Consider the following 12,455-nt stretch of genomic DNA (forward strand, 5'->3'; position numbering starts at 1 on the left):
ACAATTTTCGCGAGGTCAACTCAGTTATTGTTTTGTACATAGTCACATGACATGAGTATAAGTTTGAGAACATTGTTAGATGTGTTTGCGAAGGTTTGTAATTCCTCTGAAATCAATGGTAAAGACACATGATGCCTGTAAGTGTCTCGCAAATGGGGGCCATGCCTTCGAGTTCTATGTCAGTATAACAGTGGCTGTATACCTGAAAATAAGATGCATCTTTCACCTGCATTTGGCGGTGGCTCGCAACAGTGACAGCACGCGCTTCCCTGGCCAGTCATGCCAGGACCTGTGTCTAGGTGAACGCATTTGCAAAGGAATTTCTCTGGTCTCAGGTATAAAAGGGGCGCCACTGCCTCATGTGTGCGGGACATTAACAGGCGTCTGTGTGTGGTTTGACAGCTGGCAGCTGCATCACTTGGCGGGGGTTGCCACTAACCTCCTGTGCACTTTAGTGGCCGGGGGTGGCGGACGGTGCTTGTGGGTGTTGATTGCACTATTTTGCGCATGGGTCTGTTTGCTGTGTTTGCGTTGTTTGGACAGTTTACGAGTACTGAGTGTGTCTGCACATCACTGTGCTGCATTATTTAGGAGCAGTTTGCAGATCTGTACTGAAATTATTCCTGTAAATTAGGAGTTGTTTGTGTGTCTACAGACTGTGTATTGTGACACCAAGCACATCAGGGCGAGTGTTTTGTGTCAGTGTGATAAATATACTCCATCCTTAAATAAAATGTTCCAAACCAATAGAGGGCACTACTTCCTTACTCTACCCAGCAGCCCAGCAGAGCTTGAGTCATTCTCGCACCATTTGCCCCCTACAGACGACAAACTGGGATTAGATCACAGGAAGGATGACACTACCCTCCGGTGGCAGTAATATGTACTAGGTCAGTTGGAGTCTAGATCTCGTGGTGGAGACATTTCTTGTAAAATAAAAACTTGTGTCCATCATAGGCAGAGTCATTTTCCCGCCATTTCCCTCCACCATCTTGGATGACATCATGCACTGTGTATGTTAGTACTCATTAATGCATGTTAGTCCATGTTAGTGCACGTTAGTACACTTTAGTACACGTTACTACACGTTAGTGCATGTTAGTGCACATTAGTGTACATTAGCCTGACAACATGGTTTGGTAAGGGGACATGGTGGTCGGTTGAGGATCGTGGTGAAGACTTAAACTATTTCCTTGCAAGGCCAGGTGGGTGTGGCAGTCGCAAAAATTCATTCCTAGTGCATGGTAGCTAAAAAATGGTTCGAATGGCTCTGAGCACTATGGGACTTAACATCTATGGGCATCAGTCCCCTAGAACTTAGAACTACTTAAACCTAACTAACCTAAGGACATCACACAACACCCAGTCATCACAAGGCAGAGAAAATTCCTGACCCCTGCATGGTAGCGCTCTATGATGTTGTCAATATGTACTAGACCTCATGGTGAACACACTGTTTGCCACCAGCTTGGATTACAGTATTTGCATTATCAGCTGAGGTCACAGTAGCACCCTCTGGCGTTAGCGCTGTGTACTAAGCCAGTTGGAGTCTGGAGCTCTTGTTGAACACACTTTTTGCCGCCATCTTGGATAATGTCACAGATGAGAGCACCCTCTGGTGGTGGCCATGTGTACTAAGTCAGTTGGAGTCCGGATCTTGTTGTGAACACCCTAGATGGCCGTACTGCATGAACATGATTAAATAAAGACTTATGTCCAACTTACTTTTCCCACGAATCCTTAGGAGGAGGTGACGGTTGGGTAACTGAGGTCAGTACAAGTGTCCTTTCTTTCGCACCATGTTCTTAGCTTAGTAGAGATATGCGAATTGACGTTTGTTGACTGCCATAATTCAAACATGGCGCCAGTTCATAGGAAGAAGTGGCGGTCAGGTGACTTAGGTTGTTGGTTGTAGCCCATGTGACCTATCTTCCCGCAGTTTTCTTAGCTTAGTAGAGATAACCATGGTGTGATGCAGTATCCTGTTGGAATTTGAACTTCCCACCATTTTTCTGGGGGAGGTGGCTGGTGGGAGAGTGAGGTTAGTGCAAGTGTCGATTCTTTCCCACAATTTTCTTAGCTTAGTAGAGAGACGTGAATTGACCTTTTTTTACTGCATAAGTTCAAACTTGGCGCCATCCATAGTAAGAAGTGGCAGTTGGGTGACTTAGGTTAGTGGAGGGGTAGTCCAAGTGGCCTATCTTCCCGCAATTTTCTTAGCTTAGTAGAGATAACTGTGGTGTATGCATTATCCTGTTGGAATTTGAGCTTCCTCCCATTTTTTCTGGGAGAGTGGATTAAGTTAGTGGAGGTAGCCCAACTGACCTTTCTCCCACCAAAATTCAAACTTACCACCAAAAGCCATCTTGAATGACATCATGGCCATCATCTTGGATGACGTCATGCACTGTTGCCAAGTCTACACTCCGCCATATTGGATGACGTCGTCACCGCCAACGTTGATACGTCTGGGAACAATGGAAAGTGGGGCAGAACACAGGTTGTCCCAACACCCGTGGCGTGTAAAGCTACAGCAAGATTAGAGAGAACAAAATGCTGGGACCTAAGGTTGAAGAAATGTGTGCTGTCTCGCTTGTCTCTTGTATTGAGTCTTTTTATGTTACCTATATTTAATTTTGTGCTACACAAAAGATAAAGTTATTAACTAATAGGCAATAAAGAGTGCAAATTTTCTGAAGAGTTATTATTCTCCTGGTTTCAGATAATCCCCCTCTCCCCCAGTATTAATTGTGAGTTTTTCTAAGGGGGGTAGGACGTCAATCGGGCCGACTGGGAGCAGGAGAGGCACCACAAGACATTTAAATTTCCGCTGCCTGGAATGTAGATTTGATGGCTCCCATTACGAAATATACACGTTTGAATTACACAGAGTGAAATACAGTGACACGTGATAGAAGAACGCTGTCTGAAGAGGTGTGGCACAGCTCTTTGGCACACTTATGACCAAATGAGATGTTTTAGATTCCTCGAACATATATGTTTTACATATCAAAATCTTCAGAAAGATGTGCACTACAAAATGAAAGTATTTTTGAAAAATCAAGTTTTTTTAAAATTTTTGACATCCTACCTCAAACGCACGAAGGGGGGGGGGGACACCATCAAGTTTTTGCCCGCAATATCGTAGATCTCGGGGTTGGCAGTACCTGAGGGCAAAAGTTGATCTGAAGGTGTTTCATTTAATTTTTCATTTCATTTCTTGCATACTTAAGAACTTGTTACCCAGTATTTTCAAACAGATCACACATTTTACATTTTCATCACATAATAACATAAGTGTTTCATATTACAAGCAAATATTATATACACCAAAGAAAATCAAAGTAATAATAATAGGTACAAAGAAAATTAGGCAAAATATGAAGTGCAGATTTGTGAAAGTAAATGGAGTGTGTTAAGTAAAATTGTTACTAATTTAGAAGAGGATAAAAGAAAGATAGGAAAGGATATATAAGATGGCTGCCCGCCGTTCTTAAGGATCGGTAGGGAAAGCCTCGGAATTTCATCGAGCCTTTGCCTTTTTATTTTCCATTAAAAGTTTTGTATGTAATTTGACTGTATATTAAGGATAGTTATTTACTGTTATGTATACTGAACAGTGTTTATTTATGGCATTGTATTGTTTTAAGTGCCAGGCAACAAAAGTCAGTGACTGTTTATAGACTATCATGAACTACATTTCATAAGTAATTATTATAATAGTTATTACTGTCAGTTCTGAGGGGCTCATCATGAAGGCAGATCTCGGAATGGGGTCATCGAGTTATTCATTTTTGTTCAATATTTTCTTTGTTTGTAAATTTGCATGTAGTAGTTTTTGTATGCATTTCTATCGCTAATATTTCCTTACATAATTATATAGGTTTGTAGCTACGTTTGTGTTATGTGTTACCTAGTGTTACCTCTGCTTCATCTTATGCTACATGATGTTCACTTTCTATATCACGACTACTGTCATTTAACATGTTGGTTATGTTTAGTATGGGTACGGGTCCATGTGGCTTTGCTCTTGTGTGTTCTTCTTCTAAAATTCTCGAAATACTGTTCAATGTTCTCTCTTGGTTTGCCTGCTGGTCTGAATGCCTGAGGGAGTTGTATGTGCAGTCTAGTGTCGTCTTGCCTGTGTATGTAAGGTGCAGTGTGGTACTACATATTCGGGATAGCTAATTTTTATCCAATGCAAGTGTGTTAGATAAGGACTATGTCCAATTAAGAAATGTATCATTCCGAATATGTCTGTGCATTGTTGCAGACCACTCGCCGACTGATACGGAAGCTGTGACGCAGGCACTGTCCAGCTTGAGAGCAGTGTACAACACGACGGCACCCTGTGGCCAAGAGTCGCGCCTTGAGCTGGTCAACTTGCCGGGAGAAGACATGGACGAGTTCCGCTTGCACATTGGACGTCAACAAGTAAGTGGCAGCAGCAGACTGATTTTAAAATACAATTATACAGACGGAGTTCGATATAGGGAATTTAAAAAAGTGGAAGAGCTAGTACAGGGTTCGGACAAAATATGGAAACACCAAAAACACAATATATTACTATTCTAATACAGTGGAAGAAAGTCGTTGGCATTTAAGGGGGAACGTTGATGAAAAACACACACTATTTTAAAAATGCACCACATCCACAGTTTTGGAGAAATGGCAATGAAATTTTGTACTACGCTTTACATGAAAGTAACACATTTACATATAAAATCCTTTGATTATACATGTTCAACTTTTTTAAATGAAATTTGAAGTTTTATTTTCAAAAAATAGTGTATGTTCCTTTTTCTCAGGAAGTATTCCAAAGATTTCTACAATACTTTCTCTGTTTCATCTCTTTATATGTTGTAAGCTCCTCTTATGAGGTTTTTGGAATTTTCATAATTTTTTATTTATAATTCCACAAGTACACGTTTAACTTCATGCAAAATTCCAAGTACTTTGCCCCATATCTCAGCTTGCAATCAGAATTTGAAAATTTGCTCTTGAGACAACGTTTATTAGGTTTACAGAAATATGTGTACAAAATTTCGTAATTCTAACATTTATAGAATCTGAGAAAAAGTTACATAAACATTAAAAAAGAAACTTTTCAGGAAATGCAATTTAAAGTTCAACCTAACTTTTTCCCTTATGTCACTTTTTCAGAATGCACCACATTTGTACTCTGGGTCGTCTTTCCCTTCAAGGCGTCTCTTCTGGTTTCTTGTTGTCTGTCTTCTTTCCTTTACCAGGTTTACAACTGACTTTTCAGCTGCAGAGACGCGCTGTAAATCTATTTTTCTCAGAATGTCTTGAGGAAAATTCCTATCTTTAAGCCCAGTCTTTCTAGTACCTTCATCGTCCCGATGTTCTCATTATTAAATACAATAACTTCATCATAAGTTCCGATCCTGACAACTGTAGCAGATGCAAATGTGTTTTTAGGGCATCGTTTCCATATGAGTGAATTTAGAGACTCATTTGGATACTGGGTTTCGCTAAGAACACACTTTTTGAGAAGTGCAGGATCGGCCAAAGATGATCTATAAAACCAAAGAGTATGTATCACGGCCTTCTAGATGTATCCTGCACATGTTTGGTTGAAAGTAATACACAGAATCGTTGTTCACTGAGCTGGTATTGAAGTGCTGTTTCAAAACGTGGGCATGGCACGGAGGCCGCGTCACACTTTTAATTAATTTTCAGGCACTTCCGATGCGATTTTAAAATTGAAACTTTGGGAACTTATTGTCCATGAGTTGTACTAACAAAAAATAAATCGAAAATTGACATTTTTGGTCAGCTTTATCAGTGTCTCCACTTAACACGTTTCCCAGTCGTCTCCAAAAGTATAAATGCAGGTCCTGTATGGATTTCAAGCCAATCTTACAGCATGCCTCCTGCAAAATAGTGACACGTTCAGGAAACGACAAGGGAGGGGGATAGCTGTCACGCACCCTTTCTCCAAAGCATACCACAGAGGCTCAATAATATTGAGATATGGTGACTGTGGTGGCCAGGCGATACGTCAGAAGCTCTGCTACCCGTTAGCACTCACATTCTGGACCATAAACATTATGTACGACTGGATCAGTAGAAGCAGTGGGACAAAGTCGGTTCTGGCGCAGTTCTGATATCAAATTAATTGTTTGTTGTTGTTGTTGTTGTGGTCTTCAGTCCTGAGACTGGTTTGATGCAGCTCTCCATGCTACTCTATCCTGTGCAAGCTTCTTCATCTCCCAGTACCTACTGCAACCTACATCCTTCTGAATCTGCTTAGTGTATTCATGTCTTGGTCTCCCTCTAGAGTTATTACCCTCCATGCTGCCGTCCAATGCTAAATTTGTGATCCCTTGATGCCTCAGAACATGTCCTACCAACCGGTCCCTTCTTCTTGTCAAGTTGTGCCACAAACTCCTCTTCTCCCCAGTTCTATTCAATACCTCCTCATTAGTTATGTGACCTACCCATCTAATCTTCAGCATTCTTCTGTAGCACCACATTTCGAAAGCTTCTATTCTCTTCTTGACTAAACTATTTATCGTCCATGTTTCACTTCCATACATGGCTACACTCCATACAAATACTTCCAGAAATGACTTCCGGACACTTAAATCTATACTCGATGTTAACAAATTTCTCTTCTTCACAACGCTTTCCTTGCCATTGCCAGTCTACATTTTATATCCTCTTTACTTCGACTGTCATCAGTTATTTTGCTCCCCAAATAACAAAACTCCTTTACTACTTTAAGTGTCTCATTTCCTAATCTAATACCCTCAGCATCACCTGACTTAATTCGACTACATTCCATTATCCTCTTCTACATGGATTTTAATACCTACTCCAAATTTTTCTTTTGTTTCCTTTACTACTTGCTCAATATACAGATTGAATAGCATCGGGAAGAGGCTACAACCCTGTCTCACTCCCTTCCCAACCACTGCTTCCCTTTCATGCCCCTCGACTCTTCTAACTGCCATCTGGTTTCTGTACAAATTGTAAATAGCATTTCGCTCCCTGTATTTTACCCCTGTCACCTTTTGAATTTGAAATAGTGTATTCCAGTCAACATTGTCAAAAGCTTTATATAAGTCTACAAATACTAGAAACGTAGGTTTGCCTTTCCTTAATCTTTCTTCTAAGATAAGTCGTAAGGTCAGTATTGCCTCACGTGTTCCAACATTTCTACAGAATCCAAACTGATCTTCCCTGAGGTCGTCTTCTACCAGTTTTTCAATTCGTCTGTAAAGAATTCGCTTTAGTATTTTGCAGCTGTGACTTATTAAACTGATAGTTCGGTAATTTTCACATCTGTCAACACATGCTTTCTTTGGGATTGGAATTATTATATTCTTCTTGAAGTCTGAAGGAATTTCGCCTGTCTCATACATCTTGCTCACCAGATGGTAGAGTTTTGTCAAATTAATTATGCAAATTGTTTAAATTGATCAAATAATTGCCCCTTAACCCCTGATGACATGATGCGTTTTCCCCGGCCAGCACGTGTCCATTTGCCCACCACTCCTCTGAGAAATCCCCCTCACTCCTGTGATGTCACTTACTCCTCACGCCCCTCCCCCCGCCCTTGGAAGTGGCAGGAATACTCGCTCAGCCTGTGTTGGGATATCGGACTGGGAAGAACATACAATGGTAGGCTAATATAGTGTGTATAAGGCATAATTTAAATAGTTTGTTTAAGAATATTGTTCATTTATTTCTGAAATCACAATACCCCTCGAAATTGATGCTGGCGTTTAAACAATTTAGATGATGTGGGGAATATTGTTTATATATGTCTAAAATCACAATATACCTCGAAATTAACACTAGTATAGGAATATTGTTATTGTTCATTTACATTGCAGAATACTGTTTAAACAATTGGGCAATGTAAAACAATTGTAGTACCGTTTTTTATTCTAATAGAGAAAGGAATCACATAATTACACTGTCACAGATCTTGCTAAGCATATCTGAAAAACTTTCTCATCCACACTCCATCCACCAGAGTCGTGGTCGCTGGAAGGAGCCCAGCACTGGGCTAGGGGCAGTGGCCAGTGTCCAAGATGCGGCAAGCACAGGGCTGTGCTAGGAACTTTCTGTTGTCCAGGAAATACTACAGCCTTCCTCCTCCCTGGGGTACTTTCTATCTTTGTGACACACCGACCATGCCACGTGAAGCTGGCAGTAGACCAGAAACCATGCTGCCTTCCTTTCTGGGACACTTTGCTTGCTTTTCTGGGAAATACCCCACCCTCTCTTTGTGGCAAACTTCGTTTGCTTTTTGCAAGAAAACACTGCTGTCTTCCCCCTTGGCACACTTTCTTTGTGGTTCATCGTGGGAAATACCCCAGCCTCACCCTAAGGCATACCGCCACATGCAATAACTCCTTCCAGTGGAAATGCCTGACTGGGAATCGACCAGAAATCTTGCTAAGGTCAATAAATTGATTGGCTAATTAACTTACAGTCACGCGATCGTGATGTAGGGCATATAAGATGGATGCGGTAGTTCACCAGTCCCAGTTGCAGTCAGTCTCTGGAAGAAGAAGGAGAAGCATGAAGCATCAACAGCTGCAGTCAAGATTCTCATCTGCCTCTCCATCACAGAAGAAATCTAAAAATAAGTACTCATTACATTTGGTTGCTACTATTACCTCATGCAGCAGTTCCTCCTCAGCCTCATCTCTGTCAAGTTTCCTTTCTTTATTCAACTCCATGTCATTGGCCTGGGAATGCTTATTGTTCCTTTTTTTCTCCTTCTTTGTTCAGTGGCCTCTCGTGTGTAGAGACTGGCAGTGACATCCAGTGTATCTGGACCAGCAGCGGCCACCATCGACTCGTCTTGACCTGCAATGAACTCTGGTTTGTCAGGACCAGCAGTGGGAGCACCACCATGGGATCCTGTACCACACCTGGCTATCTCGTTGGATCAGGTCAACGGGCTGCCATTATATATCCCACTCATTGATCTGTGTAGATTAGACGCGCTCCTGCCGTCGTAGCGGAAGGAGCTCTCAGCCGGTGATGGCCGGTGCAACGGTAGCTATTGGGGTTTAGGCCTCGCTGACCGCTCTGCTCTACAGAGAGTTCCCTTCGAGGCGCCAGTAGCGCTCGGTGGATCGGCGGAAGGTTGAGCTTGCTCCCTTTCGTCGAAAAGCCGCGTAGCTCGCGGAGAAGCTCTATTGTCGTCAAGAGTGACTGACTCACAGTAACCCGTAACTTCGGTTACAAACCTAGCGAGACTCTCTCGTTCTGTGTTAGGGTTGATCAGTGCCAGGGGCCCGTTCACGTCGGACCACCCCGCGTACTGTAGGCCACTTCTCTTCCTCCGCACCTCCTTTAGGTGCCGCGCCACTGCACCAACGGCGCACGGTAGGCCGTAGGGCATTCCCCCTCTTCTGTAGGACCTACTATTAGCCTTTTCTTTTCAGAAAAAGCATAATTGTCGTGCCCACCCATACCAAATGAAGCTCCTGCAAACACACGATGGCAGATTCCGCCGGTGTTTCCCCCGCCCTAACCCGCAGCAAGGCTGCAGCTAAAGAGGCGCGAGAGTCGGCTGTTCCCGTCGACGTCAGCGTCCCGCTTGCCGCCGTTGAGGAGGTGTTGGCCGAAAAGGACCGGCAGATCGCTGCGCAAGCGCAGGAACTGCTGAGCCAGCGTCGATTGATAACCAACCTCTGCGGCACAAGTGAGTCCCCCACGTGGACAAGTACACTGCACATAACATTACATTCACCTGCATCTGGTGACTCATGCACCACTTTCCCACTGCGGCAACCGACTCCAACGGCGGAACCGGCAGCCGCAGATGCGGACACAGGACAACACTACACTGGGCCCTGGCAGGTGGAGGGCCCACGACGCAAACAAAGAAACACCACGCAAACAAGCGAGCAACCACACTCGCAAGGTAGCCGAAAGGCGCTGCTACCTACACCAAAACCCGCGCTTCCGGTTAGGAACACCAATACAACAACAAACACGACCCGACCTGCGGTCAGCAACACCACACAAGTACCAACCGCAGCTACGCCCACACAACAGAAGACTGGTTTTCCCCCAGTCGTAATCCAGAACTACGGGGACCTCAGCGTCCTCAACACAACATTCGCGGAAAGGCACTCACCTTGCACGCTACACACGAAGTACTCTGGGGATAGGGCCTCACTGTACGTATCAACTAACAGTGAATAAAAGGATCTCCTTATCTTCCTCAAAGAAAAGGAAATCGAGCACTATACGTACAGGACCGCCGAAGAACGGACACAGCAGTACGTGGTAAAGGGAGTGGACCCCAACACCCCAAACAACACAGTACAAGCGGCGCTTAACTTCCTTGGATTCGACTGCAAAAGTGCTTCCAGGATGACAGGCTTCCGCTCCCACCACCGTCTACCTCACTACCTGGTCGAGGTGGCCGACACGGCCGCCTCCCGCGGCCTTCTGCAGATAAAAAGCCTTCTGCGGATGGACGTAAGGGTAGAAACCTACGAACCGCCACAAGTCCCCCAACAATGTAACAACTGCCAGCGGTTCGGTCATTCGGGCCTCCGCTGCGGCCTGGCACCCCGTTGCCGCGGATGCGCTGGCAAACACGCTTCCAACGCATGCACACTAATACACGAAAACATACGCCGTTGCGCCAACTGTGGCCAAGCCCATGCGGCCAACTACAGGGGCTGCAACGTATACAGAGAGGCGCAGAGGCGCAAAAACCAACAGTCGAAGCCACCCAACGTCATAACACGACCAAGGCCCGCACCAAACCCTGTCAGGAACGGTGTGTCGTTCGCCATGGCTACACGCCCTGGAGGAGCAGTGCAGGCCGCGGAACCTCTGCGCCCAGCACACACACCTATCACAACCGCTGCGACAGCAACACAATCGTCTCAGCCAACACACGACACTGCACCCACACCGGTACCAACACCAGCCCCCAGAAACAACACGACCCCACCCCCTGTAGCCACTGCCTGCGAACCTACACATGACACACAAGAAAACACACTAACACAGGGAACCCCAGAACCAAAAACCCAGAGAAGGCGTAGGCGAACACGTGGAAACAGAAACGGGAACACACGCGCACCACAACAGAATACCCAGCGACAACAAAACAATGCCACACAGACACACAGTCAGCAAGCCAGCAACACCAGCACACACACTACTCCTCCCCCCACCACATCTAATACACAGGCACCTCAAAATGTTCCACATAACAACAACACAAGCGCCAGCCCATCCATAACGCCAACACCCGGACCAGCGGCCGCTAACACCACAACTGAGCCACAGGCCGACACACACAACGCCAACACAACATCTGGGGGTTGATTGGAAACACTATTCCCCCGTCACACGACCACCCAGATCCTTCACAAGATCTGGGCGGCCGTCGCCACACTCATCACACAGCTCACGGCTGCCCAACCCGGGCAGTACTGGGCTGCCATACAAACAGCGTTCACCACACTGTTCCCACTCATACATGGATAACACACCACCCCCCGCCCCCATCGCAAACAACCAGACGCTGACACAGATCCTGTTCTGGAATGCAGACGGGATCAATAACAAAAGGGCGGAATTCGCCGCGTTCATGGAGCGTAAGGGTATCCTTATCGCACTGCTGAGCGAAACTAAGCTCAAACCACGCAACCAACTAAACTTGACCGGCTACTGCGTCTATCGTACCGACCGACCGGACGGCTCCGGTCACGGCGGAACAGCCATCATCATACACAAAGACATAGAACACACAAACATAGTGCTCCCTGAACTCGAAAAACTAGAGGCAACCGCCGTCAGGGTCATGTTCAACGGAGCCTACACTACACTGGTGTCAGTATACAACAGCCCTAAAAACATCAAAACACGCGACATCAGCACAATACTCAACATATCACCGCGCGTAATAGCCGCTGGAGATCTTAACGCAAAACACCCGGACTGGAACTCACGAATACGAAACTCCAACGCCAAGAAACTATACGAACACGCACTAGGACGAAACTACATCACACTAGCGCCGACCGAACCGACGCACATTCCCTACCGGAGGGGACACAGGCCAGACGTGTTAGACATGGCCCTCATCAAGGGCATAACAACGACACTCAACGTTGCCGTTGAAAACGATCTGCCCTCAAATCACCAACCCGTTATACTGTACATTGAAGAAACACTGCAGAACATGGAACAACGCAGGATGTTAGACTACAGGCGCGCGAATTGGACCCAGTTCAAGGAAACGCTTGACAGTCGCATCCCACCAACCCATGCGATTAACGAGACAGCCCAAATTGACGAGGCAGTCGAAACCCTCACCGGCGCCGTCCAGGACGCAATAGCCGACACCATACCAATCCGCACGCCACAACAACACAGTGCTGCCCTGCCCCAGGATATCCTGGGCCTAATCTCAATGAGGAACCGCCTCAGGAGAC

At 45.3% G+C, this 12,455-nt stretch overlaps 1 protein-coding gene across 1 annotated transcript in view; it reads left to right on the forward strand.

The window, feature by feature from the left end:
- The window catches only part of LOC126419226 (uncharacterized), a 117,458-nt gene that overhangs the window by 69,511 nt on the left and 35,492 nt on the right, over positions 1–12,455 (forward strand). Inside the window, exon 3 of the mRNA XM_050086362.1 lies at positions 4,274–4,434. Within this exon, the coding sequence (XP_049942319.1) occupies positions 4,274–4,434 (161 nt within the window). The remainder of the gene's footprint in view (positions 1–4,273; positions 4,435–12,455) is intronic.

The sequence above is a fragment of the Schistocerca serialis genome, chromosome 9 (assembly GCF_023864345.2).
Source record: "Schistocerca serialis cubense isolate TAMUIC-IGC-003099 chromosome 9, iqSchSeri2.2, whole genome shotgun sequence".
NCBI classification, from domain to species: Eukaryota; Metazoa; Arthropoda; class Insecta; order Orthoptera; family Acrididae; genus Schistocerca; species Schistocerca serialis.